The sequence below is a fragment of the Scophthalmus maximus genome, chromosome 3, assembly GCF_022379125.1.
Source record: "Scophthalmus maximus strain ysfricsl-2021 chromosome 3, ASM2237912v1, whole genome shotgun sequence".
In the NCBI taxonomy this organism is placed as follows: domain Eukaryota; kingdom Metazoa; phylum Chordata; class Actinopteri; order Pleuronectiformes; family Scophthalmidae; genus Scophthalmus; species Scophthalmus maximus.
The window spans coordinates 17314024-17337247 of NC_061517.1; the positions used below are offsets into that span (position 1 = coordinate 17314024).

At 43.7% G+C, this 23224-nt stretch overlaps 1 protein-coding gene and 2 non-coding genes across 9 annotated transcripts in view; 2 read left to right on the forward strand and 1 right to left on the reverse strand.

Moving 5' to 3' along the window:
- sema3h (sema domain, immunoglobulin domain (Ig), short basic domain, secreted, (semaphorin) 3H) overlaps positions 1 to 23224 on the reverse strand; it is a 58989-nt gene that overhangs the window by 12215 nt on the left and 23550 nt on the right. For all 7 annotated transcript variants that reach the window (XM_035644725.2, XM_035644724.2, XM_035644721.2 and 4 more), the window contains 7 exons: positions 20812 to 20874; positions 19755 to 19874; positions 17964 to 18057; positions 17293 to 17412; positions 16593 to 16738; positions 15883 to 15997; positions 2923 to 2992 (listed from right to left, as the gene is read on the reverse strand). In XM_035644725.2, the coding sequence (XP_035500618.1) occupies positions 2923 to 2992; positions 15883 to 15997; positions 16593 to 16738; positions 17293 to 17412; positions 17964 to 18057; positions 19755 to 19874; positions 20812 to 20874 (728 nt within the window). The remainder of the gene's footprint in view (positions 1 to 2922; positions 2993 to 15882; positions 15998 to 16592; positions 16739 to 17292; positions 17413 to 17963; positions 18058 to 19754; positions 19875 to 20811; positions 20875 to 23224) is intronic.
- On the forward strand, positions 6774 to 6845 carry trnam-cau. Its single transcript has one exon. It is a non-coding gene; the product is annotated as a tRNA-Met (tRNA).
- Positions 14248 to 14319, forward strand: trnam-cau. The gene has a single exon. It is a non-coding gene; the product is annotated as a tRNA-Met (tRNA).

Consider the following 23224-nt stretch of genomic DNA (forward strand, 5'->3'; position numbering starts at 1 on the left):
TTTCTGTAAATATTTGATCAGTTAAGTCCGAGATTTTGCTTAAACTCTTCAAACAAACAAATAAAGGAACATCATTAATTCATTAACAAATTAAAAGAAATATGACTGAATTAATGCAATGACCCACAAAGATCCTATAAAGGCCTATAAAGCCCAGAACAGTTAGTCACAGTAGCAAATAAATCTTATCAGCTGTGTGTAATAGAGTGCATGTGATAGACGGACAGATAATTAAAGGAAACTAAGGAAAAACAAAATAATAAAAGCAACAAACAGAGGACAGATAACTTCATCACAGAAAACAGAACAACCTCTGTGTGTGTGTGTGTGTGTGTGTGTGTGTGTGTGTGTGTGTGTGTGTGTGTGTGTGTGTGTGTGCGTGCGTGTGCGTGCTTTGGGGTCTGTGTGTGTGTGTGAAATCATGGCTGGACGAGAGAGAGAAGTTTCCATTGAGGAGGAATGACCCTTCTGCACTCTGCAGCTCTGTGGTTGGGACCCCACCCTGCGCGATGCTTTGGATTTCTGTCCGTTCCCCACTCAGATTCCGCGCACACTTTCCAAAACCCAAAAAACAAACCAACTCCCTGCTCTGCCATGCCAAAAGTTGTCGTACTTCTTGCTGCTACCGTCGAGCTCTGGCATCCGCCTCTGAAACTGGGTTATTCTCAGAGCGTGTGCTGCTGTCAGTAAGTTTGGAGAAACCGACGGGAGTTTTCGTTCCCTCACTCGCTCGCTCGCTCATTTCTTCTGGCTTTCCCTCACATTATCCTGTCTCCACTTTTGGCCGGTGCCTGTTTTTTTTAATTTAATTTATCCCTGCACTTTATCTGTTCACAGTGTGAGCCTCTCTTCTATTATTCCCCTGTCTCTAAATGTCTGTCTTCTATCATGCTTTTGTTTTATTTGTCTCTTAAAGATTATTTTTTTGGCTTTAATTTGACAGGACAGCTAGGGGAGAGAGAGAGGAAGACATGCAGGGAATCGTCACAGGTCGGGCTCGAACCCTGGACCTCTGCGTTGAGGCATAAACCTCGGAGTACATGTGTTCCTGCTCTATACACTGAGCCACCCCGGCCACCATCATGTCTTTGTTTATTTGTGTCAGTGGTCTGATTCTGTAATGAATATCTCTTCCTCACATGCAAGCAAATTACCAGTTGGAAGATACTAACAGAAAGCATGTTGTGAAAGCTCTCTAATCAAGCCAATTCCGGTGCTTCTTCCCATTTTCCATGTTCCTTCATGGCTTTTAATCAAGTTTGAAGTTGCACAGCATGTTGTTGTTCTTGATTGACCTCTTTATATTAATACATTTCACTTTTTCAATTTTGTCCTTTTTTTCCTTCATGACTTTTTTTTTCTGAAAGCAGCTCGAGGTCAGAGAGCGATGTAATGGACTGTGTCTTTAAATGAGAGACTCTGATTCAAGAGAGGTTTGGAGTGTTTGTATATTTTTGTATGAAAATATGATACAAGTCGAGCTCTAACCCCTCCAAACACACACACGTGCACACACACACACACACACACAAACACACACGTGACATGGGGCGTTCACATCATGTCACAGATGTTCTCTTGACTGCGTTCCACTCCCATCGTGATGCAGCAAACGTGGCAGTGACGGATTTGTTCAGTATTTCAAGATAACATTTCATGAAAAGTTACCATTTCCAACTTCTGCTAACCAATCCTCCACATCATAACATAGTCCAGGTTCATTTGAAGTTCAAAGAAGCTGCATCCATATTTCAAGTACGAGCTATTATTTTTCCCTTTCTTGCAAAGGAAATCTCATAATTGCCTCCACGGTCACCTGCCCTTTAATCTACAGTAAAGCTGTGGTATAATTTGCTATTCAGCTGTTAAATCTCCTCTAAATGTCGCCTTTGAACACTTGCAGTACCCGCTGCTGCCTCTGGGGGCGGCAGGAGTGCACAGCTGGTACGCACTGAATATGTTGCATGTGTGGAACATTTGGTTTTGATTTTGCCGCCCACGGCGGCCAAGTGAGAGCACCACGCTGTCTGCATGAGATGCTGCAGCGCGTCATCTGGAGTTTCGGAATTTTGCCCGCTTTTTAATGTGACATGCGTGCGGTTCCCCCTCTTGACATCATATTAGCAACATTACAGATAATTGATGCCTTTCAATATAATTTCAGTGTCTGAGGTAAAGGGCTGTAGTTTTTTTGGCTGTGCTCTCTCTCTGAATGGAGGTATACAAAAATCACATGACTGTTTCCTGGCTCCAACTCTTAAAATCACTCATCAATGATGGATGATTATTATTACTGATGGCCTTCATCCGAGGAAAACTCAACGAAGAAAGATTGGAATGGCAGTAGCAGCGATGCAGCAGACGCGCTAGTGATGTCCTGTGGACAAGCTCATGATTGTGGGCCACAGCAGTTTAGCAAGGTTGCTGCCACACACACATACACGACGTACACACAAGCAGCGTGTCCCGGCTAGAATAGATAAGACGCAAATCATCGAGCTGATTTCTTCTGTTTTGTTTTCGTAGATCACGGGGTTCATTTGCAAGACATCATGTCTTTCAGATATCATACACTAAACTTTTTAAAATCACATTCACACACACTCACAGGTTTCCATAAAACAGCTGAGTCTACCTTTATGTGCAGTTTTTTTTTTTTGGGGGGGGGGGGGGGGGGGGGGGGGTGTGTTGCTGATCAATACTAATGATTCAGTGTATTTTTGTTTTTTTCCAATATCACAATGTGTGCAGGGACAAAATTTCTCCACCCAGTGGAAAATTCAAGACACTTCCAGTCCCTTACATCCACCGCCCTGCTGGAATTTTCAACATTTACCCATGGTGCAGAACACAAGAACACAGATTACAAAATACAATTTAAAGTTACTCTGACTGTTTTCTGCTTTTTACAGCGGTACATACCTCGACGTGGTGAACAGTCCATAGATGAGAGGGTTCTTCTTGTCTTTCCCCTGGAGAATGAAGATGTCCTCTGGATAGAGAGAGGAAAAAGGGAAGGAATGATGAGGATAAGTGGTAAACCATACTTGCCATAGTAAAAATTACATGTTAAAGAACATAACTGGACGTGTGATTTTGTAAGGTTCATGAATCTGTGTCACTGCCAATGTTTGAGTTTGAGGGTGGTATTTGGTATTCAATATATATATTTCTTTTTTTTTCTTTGTGTGTGTGTGTGTGTGTGTGTGTGTGTGTGTGTGTGTGCGCGTGCGTGCATGTACTGTATCTATCAGTCTGACTGTGTGACTAATAGCATCAGGCGTGCTGGGAGCATGGCTGACTGGCTGCTTGTAATGAATCTGTTTCCATTAATAACCGGCCACAGTGGGAGAACTGAGGGCAGAGTCCACCACAGGAGAACGGCGCCCGCTGTCACACACACACACACACACACACGAACACAGACACCACGCCCCAGCCTTTGCTCTTCATTTAAAGCGCAGTGGATCGACACGTGATACGTTTTTTTCTCACTTCGGTGTTGCTCCGACTGAGGTCCCTCCCTCACGCAGCGCAATCAGGTGGAGTGTGGATATTCACTTGTTTCATCTGTCTGTCTTTATAACCACATAACTCAAAGAACCACTGGTTGAAATGTGTACAAATGTGGGTTTTTTTGCGATTACATAACATTTGAACTTGAGATATTTCAGACATCAAGTGTCTTGAGATTTGATGCATCTAAGAATGTCAGCTTTGATGAATTACATTAATTAAAGCCTAATGTCATAACTTGGCACAATAGCAACCGCCTGGACTGTAGGTCAGAATCAATCAACTACAACACTGGTAAAATTAATTTACTACACATTAAAAAAGAAACATCACATAAAGGTTATATTAAAGGTATCCTGCAGAGTTTTGACCACAACTGGCCTTATGGATTAATGGTTGTCCCCATTTTCGTTTCTGAGATACAGTATGTGTATGTGTAACACACAAACACAACTGCTCTTCCATATAATCAACATACTGTGGTTTCCCTCCTCCGGCTAATTATTGTAATTATTTCGAAAACCCAAATTAGTTTGGAAACAAAGCACGTCACAAAATATTCATGCCCATACTGACAGACAAACAAACAAACAGATGGAAACTCAGGGAAAAAAATGTCTCCGAGACGCTACAGTTTACAAATTCACAAACAATTTGATTAACAATTCAGCAAATGCAACTGTGTTTGTTCAGCAGACAACCCCACATGGTGGGGTGCAGTATTCCTGACTTCCAAAAGGCCGCGCTCCTTCACTCCCACAAATCCAGCCTGCCCGATACACAATGCTCAAATGTATGATTTTGAGCGCGTGTTCATCTCACGTAGTCACAATTTCAACATTTTCGTCAAAAATATTCCTTGTCTGCTGTCACAGCCCTTCGTTGGTTTTCACAGTTTATTTGAATCACAAGAAATCAAAGATTTTCTGTTTTGCACTTTTGTCTGAGATAAGAGTCGGAATGTTTTCACCAGGAGAGAACAGAGACCTGTGTTTCCTGTGTGTCGTGCTGTGATAATCTATAAATATGTGACTTGCCTTGGCTCAGAGGGTTTGGCAAACAACTTTAAAAGTCTTAGAAACTCTATAAAAAGGTTTTAACTGAAAAGTAATCGGGTCGATGTTGAGATGCAGACAGTTTGGCAGCGACCTTTGCAGCAATAAAGGTTGGAAAGGGCTGTTCCTCTATTTTGTTTTTTCTCCTCTACACAACTCTCATCTTCTCTCCTCTCCCATAATGAGGCAGCGATGTTGCTGTGGTGACAGAGACGATGAAGGGTATCACTATCCCCACATTCCCGCTGCTTCAGGTGGCCTCCGTGGAACGACAGCCCTGCAGGAAGTCTAATCTCTCTCACACACACACACACACACACACACACACACACACACACACACACACACACACACACACACACACACACACACACACACACACACACACACACACACACACACACACACACACACACACACACACACACACACACACACAAAATCCAGCTACCATTCAAGTTGTAGTTTACATCTATGTCCAGACTTGAAGGAAGGTTTTTTTTTTGTGACATAGGGATTTGTATACAACATTATTTGAAATTACTTTGTTAAGCTTTGTTGTTCTTGTTTTGCTTCATGTCACCACTTTAAGTTCACTGAGATAAACACAGAAGATCTATACAATCACCACAGTTTCGAGGTCGACACCAAGATTATTGTCACCAATCCAGAATCCATCCAATGTAAAACACGGTCACAATCTCCGCCTCTGTTCCTCCATTGTGGCGTTAGATTAACAAAAATATAATAATCATGATGTCACAATGATGATGACCTTTGATTTTTGATGAATGATTGAGTTAGTTATGGCCAAAAAACGGGTTTTGTGAGGTCACGGTAACGTTGACCTATGACCATCAACTTACAACGACTTACAATCATCAATTTTTGACACGTATCAGAACACGTCTAATCTGTTCATTCTTCAGACAGCCTGAAAACAGGATACCAATGACCGCGGCCGACGTTGGTGAGGCGACGATAAAAGCGATCAGCAGGCCCCTCAGGGCAGGGAGGGGAGGATTATGGGTTTGTGCTCCACCCCCTTCTTCCTGCTTTTCACTTTGAAATAGCAATGCAGATATCTGGTGTGTGCAGTTACCTCTCTTTAACTCTGTTCCTGTCCTCATCTACTGTACTGATTCATCTGTATCTCACCCATCCATCGTTTTTCACTCCTCTCCACTTTTCTTATCATTTCTTGCTCATTCTCTAGGCCAGTGTCTTCAACTCCTTTCATAAATCCAAAACCTTATATCATATCATACCTCAAGCTCCTTTTTGTCTCGTCCCTTCTACTTGAGTTAAAGTTTATTCTATGACAGTTCTGATTTATTGCTCTGGATAATATATATGCTGTTTGGCAAACACAAAGCCCCTCAAAGTTTTTTCACACAGAAGGGATGAGCCGGAGAGTCAACAGAAGGGCACTGAAAGATTTACATCTAACCCGGTAGAGCTGAGATTTACGCGGTAGCCGCACAACCATCCTGGTGGAAGCCATTTACACATGAAAGAGCGACTCCCTTTATATCTAGTGGGAACATGTTTACTGGGTGATCCGATAGTGATCAGATGGAACAAAGAACAGATAAAACCCATTTGTAAGTGCACCTAAATATGCACCCAACCTCTAATCATCCACGCAAGATGTGCAGAAGTGGTCAGGACCATGTTTGGCCATGTTGACGACCGAGTGTTGGGGATATTTGTCTGGAAAAAAGAAAAGCATTGACGGTAACTTGTTACAGTGAACTGGACAACACATTGTGTTGTGTCCCTGCATTAGAGCCAAGCCGCTGAGGATTTTCAGGTCAAAGACGTAAAATTTAAAATATGATGTCATATAACATCTGGGGGGTGCATTTAAAAGAACACAAACGTTAGTTACAATATACTAAAACGCAAAGAGTTGTTACTAATTCTAAAAGAATCTCAACCAACACCATAGAAACAATGCGTTAACCAGCTTGTACACAATGAATTCAGAGGGAACTGGTGGTAACCGCGAGTAACAGTGACTTTAGTATAAAACAACCAAAAGTGGGACTCTGGGGACACTGGTAGTGGAAAACAGAGTTATGTTTCACTGGCCGACAATGGTTCCTTTCTAGTTAGGAGAAGTGTCAGGCATTCACCAGGAGTTGTGAGTCTGTGCCTGCCACATATTTGAAAGTCTATGTCCACTTTCCTTCCATAGGCAGCAGAGTGGCGCAGCGGAAGCGTGCTGGGCCCATAACCCAGAGGTCGATGGATCGAAACCATCCTCTGCTAAAACTATTTTGGCAGTAGCTGATTGTCCTGTACAGTTAAGATGGATCCGACTCGGCTCATTAGGCACAAAAGGTAGTTGCTCACTGACCAATCACTGTTTTTGCCATGACGTCACCGGAAAGGAAGTGCTCGTGACGAACGTGGCATCCGAAGCAGTGGGTTTGATGCTGGCTCTCTCGTGCTGGAAAAAGCCAGAAAACCTTTTCCTCTTATATTACAGTTCAACCTATCGACATCAATAACACCCTCCGTCTTTCACATCATGGCCTCGAAAAAAGATTGATCGTTTCCAAAACCACCGGACACCCTAAGTCATCCAGGTCGGGCTACAAGCAGGTTGATATTGTGTGGCCTAACCCTGGCCATGGACACAGCAGTTCTAAAGTCAGTATTCTAACATACACACAAAGACCATGCTGATGTTAAGCAGGTATAATATTATATAATTAGATGTTTACCATCTTAGTTTAGCGCGATAGCTCGCTGGTGGGAAAAGGCGAGAGAATCCCCAAGGTTGGAGATATTGTTGTTGAAATGTTTCAGTCACGATCGACGTGAAGCAACTGACTGAGAACCTAGAAGACCAACATTTACTGCCAATAGAACTACACTGCTGGAATGCTAAAGATACCTCCCCAAAACGCAAGCAGCAATCTGTTATGAATGTGAAGGTACACCACTTGCTGACAAAGGAGAAGAGATATCTCATTGTACTGTGCACAGCAAAGTGTTTTAACGGCAGGTAGAAAGGAGGCCGCATAGCGAGTAAATGTTCTCTGTTCAATATTGAAAAAGTGCATAAACTAACTTAATGCAAACTTTTGTTAATCCCAGCGGGGTAACAACTCCGAGTCGCACCTTGTGCTTCAAAGTTAGTCGGGCTCCCTTTCTTCTTGGCTTCAGCTCCACATGAAAACATAGTTAAACTATGGAAGACGCAGCCAGAGGAACATTTTTCTTTTTTTGCAAGACTTTGAAGACGACGTCCCGGTTATTTACGGCTCAAGCTGGCAAAAAATTCTGCACTATCACCGCGAGGCGAGTTTAAATCACGACCGATTTAGTGCCACTCCACCTTGCTTTAACTTCCCCCCTTTTGATTTATTAAACTGTGGTGCCTTTAGTTTCATTAATCTTTAGCAGGGGAGGGGGAAAGCAAACACACATTTGTCACCGAGTGCAGGGAATATGTGATTATGTCTGCTTCTGTCTTATCTGGCCAGGTGAGTCCAGATGAACGCTTACATTTATTCATTTTTTTGAAGCAAGGAGTCCTGATTTTAAGTTTTAAAATATGTAAGATACAGCAGATCAATCATAGTGTCGTCTCTTATTTTCATTTTATCTTTTCAACCCCATCTTCTGTCTCTTTCACTTTCAGACAGATGACCACCATCTTGTACCAACAGTAATCCCTCGTCCTGAGCAGCTTACCTTTGTCTCTTCCTGAATCTACTCTTCTTCTCTTCTGTCTGTCTCTTATCTGTTCCTCAGGTGCTCACCGCCCACCCCCTCTCTGCTCAAATCCACCTGGACATCCCGTGATCCCGCTAGGCGTCCCTCGTTCTCTTTGTTTCTCACTTGTGCCGTCGCTCCCAGTCTCCATCCCTCCCTGCCGCTATCTCTCCTTTCCTCCATCACTCTCTCGGTCTGTCTGTCTGGCCTGGTTTCTCTGGAGGATTGTTCTTGTCGTCTTCCCTAAACAAAAAAGAGGTTGTTTCCCCCTGAGGGGAAGATAGTCTTGTCTCGCCCGCAGACCTGCGGCCACAGCCCCTATCTTTGTCCTCCCCCTCCGCCTCCTCGTCCTAATTGTCTGGCCACAGCCCCGAGGCGGACTCCCCTAACCTCCCTCTTTCCCTGACCAGCCACTCTGAATGCCAACATCTACCTCCTCCTCCTACTTTTCACCTTTCTGACCACTCTTCCTGTCTTCATTTCTTCATGGCCATCCACATTCATTTGCCAATAATAGCCCTGCCTCCATCTTGTCTCGTCTTTTAACCCCCCACGGCTATTGGCCCTATTCCTTTAGTCGCGACACTGTTTTCTCAATGACATCATTTTTTCCCCTCCAGCCACTGCTATTATGTCTTTGTGTTTTGAACATTCATATCCAGACAGAGAAAATCAATTTGGAACGTGCCTGCTCTCCCAGGGCAGCAGCGAAGGACGTTCAGTTTCTCCTGGACCTTTGTGAGACTGAGACTTAATTTTTCAAGATAAAATCATCGGTGTAACTGAATAGCACATCTAAACACCTTGGAAGGACAAGTTGAGTTATGATGCTCCTTGGAGAATGTGCTCAACATCTATTTATAAAAGAAAATGTTACTTGTAATTCTACTTTTAATAACTTTAAGACTGGGACTCTGGCCAGCACTTATATGGCACTTGGCAAAAGCAATAATTTACATTAAGTACAGTGTAGCTTTGGAAAAGTCTCACACTCCCATCTCCTCCTTGTTATTTTGTCCGCCCCCACCCCTCACTCTCCACCTTACTGTCTGCTCCATCCTTTCCTATTAGCCCCATTCCCCTCCCTGTCTCCATCCCCGTCACCCCTCACACCTCTTTAGCTTCACTTCACCTCACTCGTCGCCTCCTTGTCCTATGAGGGAATAAAAAGCCTTTTGTCTGGGCTGCAGTATTTCCTTGTTCATAAATATCCCATCTCTTTTGTCCTTCTTCTCCTGCTGTCTGTCTATTGTGACGCCTCTTTGTACTCCTCACTCCATTGTAGCACTTCAAATAAATGTCTACATCGTACAGAGATGTAAGGAAAAAGTGCAGCGGATGATCAGCGAGGACCTTTGTTACTTTTAAAACGTCTCTTCTCTCCAGGATTTCCACACTAATTAGCCATCTTATTCCACTCCATGTAGCGTCCCTTGTGTTACTTTCAGGGTACCATAGCTCAAGGGGAAGATGAAACTAGTGGTAGAGGGGAGGCTGTACCACACATTTGCATAACAGTAGGCATAGTTCTGCCTATGCCACTACAATTTCCACTCAGCCACATCTGACATATTCATCTTCATTTTCCCTTTTTTCTTTACTTCCCGAGTAACAACTAGTGTCGTTTGGCCAGAGGTCCTTTCCCCTGATTGTTTCCTCCTCGCCCACTTCATCCTCCATTTTCTAACTTTATTTACTTTCCCTACTCTGCACCTTCTCTTTCTCGGCGCAATAACACTTTGATAACATCTACTCTCCTCCTCACGGTCTCATTCCCTCCTCCTCCAACCGCTGCCTGTATTTTCTCCTTCCTTGGTCAACACCTCGTGCTATAACCTCTGCTCTCTTCTAATTTATCCTCCCTCACCTTCTCCCTCTCGTCCCCTCTCATCCCTCCTCTCCCCCTCTATCATTCTCCTCTGTTTCTCCCCCTTTGATAAACTCGGCTTCCATTCAAGTCTTTTTCAAACAAGCTAAGATGGATTAGAAAGTCTCAATGGAGGCGTCAAAACATGATTCATTTTCTTCTGTATCATAAAAAACATGTTTTCATTCTCGTTCAAAGCAGAATGTGTTTTTATTGATGAGGTAATTCAGCAGGAAATAGTGGAAAGGCATTAGTCAAAGTCATTTGACAGGCCTGGGCGTCCCGGTGGCAAAGACATACTGAACATGTATCTGCTCCATCCTCAGTGATACAAAATTGGCTTTTGGATAAAAACAAATGTCCATTAAAACGTCAACTTTCCTGAAAATGTCACACCTGCTGTCCCATCTGTCATGGTTGTATGGCGTCAATAGCTGGAGCATTGGAGAGCTACAAAGTGCATTTTATCCATGACAAAAAAATTGATTTCTCACATTATTGATTCCCATTAACCCACATTGGTGTCTTATTCATCTTTCGAAAATGTTCTTTTCTTAGAACAAGACAAGAAATGTACCATGATCTATGTCAAGATTCCATGTGTTTGTCCTACTTTCAGACATCCTGCGGTAATGAGTGTTAACAACGCAAATTAAGACAGATCACTGCATTAGCGCTGAGAAAATTAGACTAAGATTATACTAACGCCTTAAAGCAAAATCGCTGCAGTGACAGCAGGTGAAATAATCTCAAACTATGATTTTTTTTTTCATCTGTACCTGATGACCTGTTGAGAGGGATACTACTTCGGTGTTGAAAACACACTGTTGTTGGTTAATTTGTTGAAGCATCTCAAATTTTTGCATCAGTCTGAGGGATTAAACATAGCTGCCGTCTGTGTCACAAGGTTGATGAGTTTCTCTCTATTACAGTAGTCCCCTCTTTAATCTTCATCATCCTCATCCTTACTTTGACCTCTCCCCTTCCTCTTTTCATGACGTCTTTTGCAGTTTCTGCCAAATTCTTTCTTTCTGACTTTCCCTTCTCATCATACAGAGTGGTTGACAATATGACAGTCCTCTTCCTCATCTCCCCTCCCTCCATTTGTCATATTTGCCCTTTAAGCTATAAAGCATAGTTGATATTCTTCTTCTTCTTCTCCACACCTCATCTTTATTCAGACCTTACACTCCCAGACTGCTCGAGTGACGTCTTTTCAAAACATAAATACTCACTCCACACTTTTCTTCCCACTTCCCCTCTTTTCCTTGGCGAGGATATGGGTGCTGTCCTCTTTCCGGAACAGTTGAATCTTACGCATACAGACAAAAATAGATGACGAAAATGACCGAAAATACCCCATTGTCTTAGGTGTCATGAAACTGGGTCCAGGCCACAGAGGCCTGTTGTCTCCAGCTCTAAAACCTCATAGCATGCCTGTCCTCCAAAACAACCATGACCACATTAGGGACAACGGCAGTAAACAGCTTTCCCGTGAGTTGAACTTGTTACCAGATGAGAATCGCAGTTGTTTCAGCAGCAGGACGGATGCCTGTCCTCCTCGAGACACAACGCGGTAAACATGAATCACTTCCACTCAACTCTTTGGTTTTTGAACGATTGAGGTCTGATGAGGCTCGGCGTAAAACTTGACCCGACAGGCGACACCGAACAACAGCCAGACACATTAACAGTAAAACGCAAAAAAACACGAACGCAGCCTGCGCAGCCCGAGACACAAAGATAACCGAGCGAAAACCTCAAACCGAGCCTGTCTCATAAGTCCGTCCTGGAGGTGATCACCACATGCTCTCTTCAAAACAAGAGTGAGGGCGTTCAAACACTTCGTCCAACATGTGAGTAAACCACCACAGACATACCGTAGGAAACAGAGGTCAATAAAACATTTACAACAAGTTCTCCCAATTCAACAACAAAATACATTGCTTGTTAGGCAGAGGAAATCATGGTTTATCACAATAGCTCCAACTACAAAAGTTGAAAAGCTGCTGAAAAGATTTTCCACCACCTAGCGATTTATAATTTGTATCATTTGCCTCATACGTAATATGTATGAGCTGCTCGGGGACTTAAATGTTCAAGTTCAGTTATACTTTTAAGGAACAAACAAATGACTGGAGTATCCTTAGCGCATAACGTGAACTTGCCACAGATAGGCCATCGTTGACATGATGATTCAAAACAGCGCGATGGCAGCGAAATAAGAATTGACACAAAGTGGCAACTCACCCATTGGTTTATGAGCTGCCATTTTAAAGCCTTGAGTTTAGCATTTTGCCCAGCGCCATCTTGGTTTTTTGAAACCAGAAGTGACCATATTTGGACTACGACCTGTACCCATTGGCCGGTACTAGCTGTCAATCACAGGATATCCATGCCTCATTGCATACTGTGCTTTATCGTCTATTTTATGATATGTGGGAACATGATTTACAAAAAGAACATTATGCTGTGTTGAATAACACTTGAAACTGGAGATTGAGACCATAAACTCCTCAGAAACTGTTCACTGACGTTATAAATCAAGTGTGAAGTAGTCTTTCTTTGTCATTTTCTCACAGACTTCTACAGAAACTCGCTTCTTTTTGCAACCAGTGGAGTCGCCCTCTACTGGTCATTCGAGAGAATACAGGTTTTAGGCTCTTCTGCACTGGCCTCACATTGCGGACTCTGTGACTGCCTCAGATAGTTGTACCTACAGGTTACTGAACACAAGTACCACTGCTTTTCTTTTTGTGCTTTGTGTATCTTATACATATACGTACAAAGACACATTAATGTAAATGTGTCTTTGTAAAGTTTGTTGCCTGGTGTTTCATTTGAATGTAGGTGATTAATGCCTATGTTTTCTGTAACTGAGACCCTCAAATTGTTCTGCAAAATTGAATCACACACACACACACACACACACACACACACACACACACACACACACACACACACACACACACACACACACACACACACACACACACACACACACACACACACACACACACACACACACACACACACACACACACACACACACACACACACACACAGAGCCAGGTGGGATTCACAGCTTTGCTGCTATGAGGGGCCCGCAGACCATGGAGGGTTTATTGGATTTGTAGTGTTTCTGTGCGGCAGAGCGTGGCATAAACACAACACTGACAGCATTCTTAACCTGATGGGTTAATCTTCTGTATACGGGCTTGTGGTTTTGAAATGAGTGTGTGTTCTGCTGAAGGGTGCTCACAAACAAATCTGCACACACTCTTATCAGATGTGTAAAATGTGGCCACAGGCCCGCCGACGAGAAATGTTTATGCTCCTGACAAGTCTGAACTGCCTTGTGTACACAAGACTGGCTGAATGCTTGAAAAAGTGTGTTAACAGCTCCAAAGCTGTTTGTGCGTGTGTGTGTGTGTGTACATTCAAATGTGTGTCAGTATACAGGTTTGACAATAAGAAGAAAGAAACACAGCGTGTGATTTCGTATATTGTATGAGTTGATACAAAAAGTAATATGGTGTGAGTGTGTGTGTGTTCAGCGAATCATGTTGTTTATTCTGAGAGTCTTCTGTTTACAAAAACTCGCCGTGATAAGAAACCGGTCCTGTCTCCACGAAGCTCTCTCTCTGTTACCGCGTTCTCTATCTGCATGTGTCCAATGCTTTTCTCTCAGTGAGCAAAACCTTATGCTCCAGTGGCCACCTGACTTCCTTTACACAGGGAGCTAAACGTTGACAAATGTCTCTTCAAGGCTTTAAATAAAAGCCCCAGTGGCGTAATGGATAGGGCACTGGCCCCCTAAACCAGAGACTGTGGCTTCTAATTCAATCTGAGGTAATCAACAGAAAGAAAAAACAAAACTCTGTGCTTGACACATGACAGATGCAGATGACTACAACAGTTTGGTTAGTAGCACCACCATCTGTGCCTAGATGGTGGCTGTCGGATAAACAACCACGTCTTTCAAACGCGAAGACCCCAATATGTAATACAGGCTTTTCACAAAAAAACTTACAGCATCTCTAGCCCAACTCAGGGATTGTTTAGGGGCTCGTATCACACAGCAGAGTGGCGCAGCGGAAGCGTGCTGGGCCCATAACCCAGAGGTCGATGGATCGAAACCATCCTCTGCTAACAATATTCTTTTAGTATGTGATTGTCTGTAACACTTATGCTGGAGTCAGATATTTTTGCCTGTTAAAACTGTGTCAGTTTAGGTGAGTCATAAACTCTTGCCGTGTTGAGGCCGAGACTTCAGACTGCAAACAAACATAGTGTCTGAAGCTATAACTGTCTGCCCGAGCTCGGAAACGCCTGAAAGCCTTCCCTCTGTTTCACAGTTCCACCTTGCAACATGGAGATTCAAAAAATCAAACATGCTTTCTGTTAGGACGGCGTGTGTCGTCCCACATGCAGCTTCAGTTGCTGTCCACTATGACACAATACATGAGATTAATTGACAATCGATTGATTGTATCTGAATCCGCCCAGCGCCATACTCCTTGCAGGTCTGGCTACAATCTGCCTGACATTATGTAGTCCAACCCAAGCATTACCTCAAGAGGTACCCCAGCTGTTTGGCATAGCACCTCCATAAACTATGGTTCGAACTGCGAAAAACACGGGACCTTTCAATTTCCCAGACTGCCCGTAACACCTTTTTGTTACACCCTGCCTGCAGGTTAACAGCCATCTGGGGACAACAGTTAACAGCCATGTGTTTCAAACCCCAACACCCCGAATTATTAACACATACCCTTCATTTAAAAACAGTAGTTAGAGCCGTGAAGCCCCAACGGCCCAATGTAAATAAGTCCCACCTTTGGTGACTTTTAGCAGAGTGGTGCTGTGGGAGCATGCAGGGGCCCATAACACAGGTTGATGGATGGGAACCATTCTCAAGTATCGCTTCTTTAGGGATTTTAAAATATCTTAACCTCCATTTTACTGAAGGTAATAACACTGCTGGACATAAAGGTGTTCTTGTAGCAGAGGGCAGGATAGTAATTTCCAAGAGTGCAGCACCAGTTCACAGCTCAAAGCAGAAAATATAGATAGAGAGTTTTAAATCTGCAGATACGAGTTCATGCACGCCCACACCCGCACACGCACGCACACACACACACACACACACACACCCGCACCCGCACACGCACGCACACACACACACACACACACACACACACACACACACACACACACACACACACACACACACACACACACACACACACACACACACACACACACACACACACACACAGGATACTGGCACAATCCTTGATATTGAATAAAGCCACAGCAACTGATTGTTGAGGCCGGGTTGCCGTGGTTACCAAGGCTGAGGCACGAAGACGAACCCAAGGTGACCGTCAGGGCTGTTGATCACCGTGGTAACAGCGGAGCCACGCAGACACACTAACAGACAGAGGCTGTGGTTGAGCACTTCTCCCGTCAGCCTGCAAACTCTCGTTCGACTCAAACTATTTGAGCCACAAGTTTCCTGCTCTGCATGAGTCACACCCATAAACAGAAAACGCACACATGATGAGTATCTGAACTCAGGGCCTGTTTTATGAAGCATTCAGTGGCACGGCTCCAGATGCTGATGTGACCAGCGGTTGAGGCCTGTCGGATGTGATTAGTTTTACAGTGCACGCAGTGCCTTTGTCACTTGATGCTTGGGCGCGTACTCACGCAGCTGGTCGAAGTGCGTCTGTAGGCCGTCTGGTCCTGGCACTGAACATACCATACGCGCCTTCTGAAAGGTGCTCCACTTATTCACTAAGCTCCTCTGGCCTCCAATGTCATTCTACACAGAAAAATAAAGAAGAATTTTATTTAAGAAAAATAATATGTCTACTCTACAAACATAGGTGTCCCTGCCATTGATTTTTTATTTGTAAAAAATATTGTAAGGCTACTACACGTCCTATTATGAAGATACTACACTAACATCTTCAATGATTATTGTACCATACATTTACTACCGTTCTATCTTACATCTGAAATTGCCTATCAAATAAATAGCTGTGAAATCCAGCACATTATTCAATTTAATGTAAAAATTCTTTGCTGAAATTCTACAGTCGGATGTATGTTCCAATATATTTTCCAGCTTTTGTGTGACACACAATCACATATCATGCACATACACAGTGGAAGGTGAATGTCTATACAGATCCACATAAAGTGACATACAGTACAAATATCCTCAGTGGAGCAGAAGATAAAGTAAAGACAGTGATTGTGACAAACAAATAAACAGTCCACACACATTGACCAGCACTTATGAACTCTCTACCTGTGCAGGCAGACATTTACATAAACTACATGCAGACAGGTTCTGATACGAGAACACGAACACACAAACACAACTATCTTTCTCTGACAAACTGCACACGTACCTTGCACACACGTGCCACCCTGGAGTAGAGCACCTTCCCAGCAGCCCCTTCCGCCTCCTGAGCACGCTCGGTGAAGAACACGTAGACCTTATCATCCTCCGGGTTATCAGTTTCAGACAGTGGCGCTACCCGCACAAACTGGGCATCTGGCGAGGAGAGAGGTACACACACACACATACGGAAAGATGGGTAAATTCTAAATCAACTGTAGTGCAATCCAACTCTACTGATATGCACGTAACATGCATGTGAGAATGTGCAAGGAACAGAGATAGAGCACAAGGGACGATGGGGGCACAATTGACTTGTCGAACGGCAGAGAAAGTCAACATGTATCTTGTCGTTATCAGCAGCAGACGTCAACACGCTGGTCTGATCATAGGACAGACGACCGGCTGCGTAGGACGGGGTTTTTTGAGATGCTGATTCAGTTTACAAAGTAGCACAAAGGATGGTTGTTGGATATTTAGATTGATTTTTTTTTTACTTGAAAAGAACCCATTAAAACGGAACAGTGAGCACTCACAGTTTAGACAGCCCAACACAAAGAGGGCAATCAAGGCCAGTACATGTGCAAGGTCAAGGACGTAGCACCAACCATTTCAGAAATCCTGAAACTTCTTGCTGTGACCTCCACAGATTTTTTTTCTTACTTTCTTTCGGTTCCCTTTGACTGTTCTTTCTTTGATGTTGCACTTACTCTGCAGCCAGGTGGAGTCGTACTGCTCAGTGCGGAGGACGCGACGACTGCCGAGACTACGGAAGAAGGCAGAGTCCCTGCTCATGAAGTCTGAGGTGATCCCAGCATACAGCTCTCCATCTTCACAGAACGACAAAACGTTTTGTTATTTCTACTCAACGACTGAACCGAATGGATAATGTTTGTTTTTTTCACAATGTGTATTTTAGGCTTATACCAACATATTGTCACAGTGGTTAATAAAAAAATGTATTTTATTGGTCCCTGTAGGGGGAAATTCCTCATGTTACAGCAGCACAGAGATGACGAGCTAAAAAATGAAATAAATGGTAATAATACAAAATTAGGTATATTGGAGAGATGACATCAAAAAGTTTACAGTAAGAATAAAACCTGGTCAGCTGCCAAACTACTAATGGTGTCAATGGTCAATAGTGTTCTGATTTTTCTGCAGAGGGCCCTGTACAGCGCTGCCACAACAACACATTTTAGTTCTTAGTTTGATTAAATGAACTGAAAACCCATTCATTATCTTTTCTGCCAACATTTTTTTGTCATTAGAAACTGGAGTCTATGATCAAACTTAAACCCTCACAGACACGTTGGAGCTGTTCCTGCCATAACTTGTAATTTGTTGTAAATCAATATCAGGAAACAGACGGTCGACTTACCAACGACAGCAGAAGCTGTTTTCTGGAACGGATCATAGGGACATTTCCCCTTCCCACACTCTGTCTGGCTGTAGGAGAGAGTCTGGTGCTCTGACTGGCAAAGAAAAACCGAGACAGACGTCAGTCAGACTGACTGGAAGAAAATTCCACCGGACTTTAGGAGTCAGACCGGAGAGAACAAATGTTTGTGCAGACTGAAAGACTGTATTTAATTCTCAAATAAGTGGAAATTATACCAGCCTGGCAAACACAAACACACACACACACACACACACACACACACACACACACACACACACACACACACACACACACACACACACACACACTAGGAGTGAGCGGCCAACTAAGGGTAATTGGGCTAAGTGGAGGGATTTAAAAATGTGTGAAGTCCAGTCTTAAAACAGTCAGCGCCACCAGTTCCTCTAAGCACCAAGTCTGAACCTCTGCTCTGATCTCACACCCTTTCATGGGATTAGCTGTTAGCCCTCACACACACACACACACACACACACACACACACACACACACACACACACACACACACACACACACACACACACACACACACACACACACACACACACACACACACACACACACACACACACACACACACACACTGCTTAAAGGCATGCATGCAACCTAAAAAAAAACAGATTCAGGAATGCACATGACCACACACATGAAACCCCACATATTCTCTGACCCCACATTCACACAACTGGCACAGGGTTCAACTGCACACACATGCACATGGACACATGGAAAGACAGACACGCGCACACACACACACACACATGCATGAACGCGCATGCATGCACGCATGCACACACGCATGCACACACAAAGCCATAACGTAGGGAATTCACAGTCATTAACCTATTTCTGAGAGAATGATAACCCACATGTGTCAAAACGATGATGAATTATCATCTAATCAGTGCGCTATGAGGGGGACACGCTTGGACTCCAGAATTACATCTACATTACACTTGACATGAAGATGTCGAATAAAAAAATATATCAACAGTGTCCAGTCGCCCGCAGACTGCAGCCTCCTTGACAAAAGGTACACAGTGTTTATTATAGACAGATGGCACAGAGTTAACCTGGTATATGGGCATGGGGGCAGACACCACACACGTGATATTTCAGCTGCTGATAGGCTTGTGTATAGGGGCTGGGGCTGGGAGGCAGAACACACACACATACACACACACACACACACACACACAGTTGACAGTGGGTGGTAGGAACAGCAGTGTCCAGCAGTCAACTCTCAATTTGGTTTACATGTATGCGTTCATAAATTTGTCTGAAAAGCCCGACATTGGCTTGCAACCTAGCTGGTTAAGGTGCTACAGCTGTTTGGATATATTCTTTTATGTTATTTATTTATTTGGATCATTATTAAAAAACCAGAGACAACCAAGAGCCAAAACAATCACATCCACAGTATTTGCCTGACTCCTAATTAGTTCGGGCTTCGATTGGTGTTGTCCACTTTTTACACCATTTATTCTCCACTGATTGTGACCCGACATCCTGTCAGATAGTGGGCGAGAGTGTTATGAGTGTGCCGCCAAAAGTGCTGCTAACAGTTAAACCTTTCACAGGTTAAGTAAAGATTAAGAAAGGCCACGTTGTCGCGTTGGTCCAGTGATTCGCCCTCCAGTCACTATGACAAGAGGCGCCACTTTCGAATGGCTAATAATGTGGCTAAAGAAAAGGATCATTTGTGTGTGTAAGTGAGTGTGTTTGTGTGTGTGTGTGTGTGTGCAGTTGTACCCGTTGGAAGATGCTGGTAGCCACGAGGGCACAGCGGGGGTTGAAGGCCCCGGTGCCACACACGTAGAGGTGAGTCTGGTTGAAAGGCTGCAGAACTCGCAGGAAGTTGGCACACTCCAGCTGAGACAGGCAGAGAGAGAAAAACAACACAAGAAATCAAGTAGGAGTATTTTGTATCATTGTTTCATTACATATTTAAGCTTATGGTTTTAATCTATATTAACTGGTTGAATTTTAACCCTGAGTTAACAGTATTGAAAAAGTAATAATTAAAGGAGCTAAGTTGAATTTCATTGTCAAAAACATGAGCTGCATGATTCTCAGTAGGTGCTGTTGTGTAAGTGAGAGTTTCATTTTAAACTTGTTGTGCTTTTACACACAGAAGACGTGAAGCTCTCCACCTACACCGAGCCTGAAAAACAAAGTGTCTTTGACTGATGTGTTTTCCTGATGAGTGTCACCAGTTTCTTTTCCCGTCGACATCTGTCCATTTTGCCCTGTACATGTCGTTTCGTTGTCCGAATAAATGTCGCCGACCTGAACCTTGATATCCTCGCCAGCGTCTCTCGTGTTTGTTTATTGCTCCCAAAACGAATCAGATTCTTTCGACTTTAGTTCGGCTAAAGATTGCAATCCACCATGCAACTGTCCTGCTTCATAATCAGATTGTTTCTTAGACATTTTCTCGTGCGGTAGTATAACTTTGCCGCAGGCAGTGAAGAAAGGATGGAAAAAAACTGGCGAGAGCTGATCTGTAAGTCACCGATCCATATCTCAGTAGGATTCCTGTGTTACTTTAACTGTGGTAACTGTTTTTGTGTGTGTGTGTGTGTGTGTGTGTGTGTGTGTGTGTGTGTGTGTGTGTGTGTGTGTGTGTGTGTGTGTGTGTGTGTGTGTGTGTGTGTGTGTGTGTGTGTGTGTGTGTGTGTGTGTGTGTGTGTGTGTGTGTGTGTGTGTGTGTGTGTGTGTGTGTGTGTGTGTGTGTGTGTGTGTGTGTGTGTGTGTGTGTGTGTGTGTGTGTGTGTGTGTGCGCGCGTGAGCAAATGCCTTAAATTACCTCTGGATCCTTCCCAGCCAAGAGACATTCTTGGACACGGTCCGGACTGGCCGGCCAGTACAGCTGCAGAGAGCGAGCGAGAGAAAAAGAAAACAAAGACAGTTATTTTATTGCTCACTCCACTCTTTCCGATAAAAGGCTTTTGTCATTGGCAGGTGCTGTTATGAGGAAGCGAGGTATAGAGAGAGACAGCAAAGTATGACTGATCTGGAAGAAAAAAGGGCAGGAGGAGAATTGTGAGATTTAATGATTTAACGTCCCAACAGCGAGGCAGCTTCAGTGAGAACAAAATTAAAAAGCCAAACGGCGTCAAGTCCCGACTCCTGAGAACAAGCAGAGCCGTCAGAGCAGCAGCGACAGTGGCTACAGCTACAGGTGCACGTTTACACGACGACTGTCAGTTTATTTGTTGACCGAATAAGCACACCCCACATTACACTACTTAAATTTAAATAACAATGTTATTTATGTGATTACATCACATCATTGCAGCCAGTGTTAATGGTTTTATTATAACGTAATTTTCACATTATATCGCAAAATGGGGTTTCAAGAATAAAAGTAAAGCCGGCAAACTCATCTTGTCATACAGCGTGAAGCAGCTGTTTACAATGTACACTGTGTGTTCAGGAGCAGTTGATTAAATACAATTACTTATACACTTACAAGCCTTATTTATTTAGGCTATTTCAGTGGATTTGCTGCAAGAAGATCAGCAAAGGGGTTGGGTTGGATGTGCGGATTGCGTCTCATACTGGGTTGGGGTGGCCTGCTGGCATTCGTATCCGAATGTAAATCAGCAATACAGTTTCAGCAAAATATTTCCATGATCACTTTGGCAGGGCTTAGCCTCCTGAGCCTCTCATTAGCAACGCCTGAGACTGTTGTGGTGCTAAATATTCTGTGGTCATGAAGCTATTTCATCCCAGTCACGCAGAACATTTGAGAGCTCCAAATTTATGGATCCAACCTCACTCAAACCGAGTTCCCCCCCCTCCAGTCATGCTTCTCGAATGTATTCCTAGGCCATATCCTATTCTCTGTCTAATGTACAGGGAAGTTTTTATTGGACTCGACAGGACCTAAGAAGAATCATATGTTCCCCCTGTTGGGTTAGAAGAGCAGTCGCTCGAGCTAGGAAGCAAGAACGTTGGATAATCTGTTTTGATTCGACAGTTTGCCCACACAGAAGCCCACATACATGCCTCATGTCATGTTGCATGTTCTTCACTTTACATCGTATGTGAGCTCTTTGACATGTGCATCGCTGCCAAAGGATTACATTTATGTGTGGTACAAAATACAACTCTTCAAATCTCCAAATGTTACAAGCTCAGTGGAGTTGGTTTCAGCTCATGGCACAGGGACAGATATGAAGACCTTAACGTATTCAAGCCTTCAACGAGAGGCCTTCAACAGATTAGAGGCAGTTACATTACAAAGTCCCACATGTTTAACCCCCTTTTTGAAACAGTCCGCATCACTGCGTCCGAATCAAATCCACAGGTTGTTCCTGGATCAGGTCCAATTTGCTTCGGGGCCAGTCGAGGTCCGGTTGCAGAGGATTCAGCAAAGAAATGGAAAGATTCATTTCTAATGAGCAAATGGATGACTTCACCAGTCGAGTGGGGAGAGAGAGGGAGAGAGAGAGAGAGAGAGAGAGAGAGAGAGAGAGATAGGAGTGAGGGGTAGTGTCAGATGGCAGCTGGATGACTAATCTAAATATTTCCCTGAGTCAGTCATTCCCTCGGAGACCACAATGGTGGAGCAGAGATCGAGTTGATATGATAAGTGATCGTCCCACACTTATCTCCACATACCACACAAACTGTGATGTGTGTTTCTGAACAGACAGGAAGGATTTCCTGACTTTTGTTTTAGGCCACATCATGTTAAAAATGGAAACCGGTAAGGTTTCAGCCAAACACCATCAAAGATCTATAGTAGTGTCACACGATCTGTGCATGGACGTTGGTCCTAACAGAAGAGCCCTCAAGCCATTGTTCAGTTTTTTGTTCTCTTTTTCTTGAATTCGCTTTAATCTAGAAAAATGTGACACCAGCTCTTCGCATGTGTTTAATACCAAATGATGATGCATTCAGGAAACAATTTCCGCATAGCCCGTAATTGTTCCCTGATGTAGTCATTCCTGCAGCGCGCTGTGTGGAGCCGAGACGATCAGATTAGATTAGAGACCGCGTTCCCCCTTATCTCCAAATACCAACTGACAGGAGCTGGGACCACCTCTGCAGGATTCTCGCCACGTAAATGGAAGTTTATTGGAAGTATGCCCCTGCGTGAAAAGCACGCCGGTCGTCAGTTTAAACAGCACATGAGGAGATTGTGGGTTCATGCAAAAATGGACTTAAGTAAACCAAACAGGGAATAAAATGTTTTAAAGATGTTCTGTACT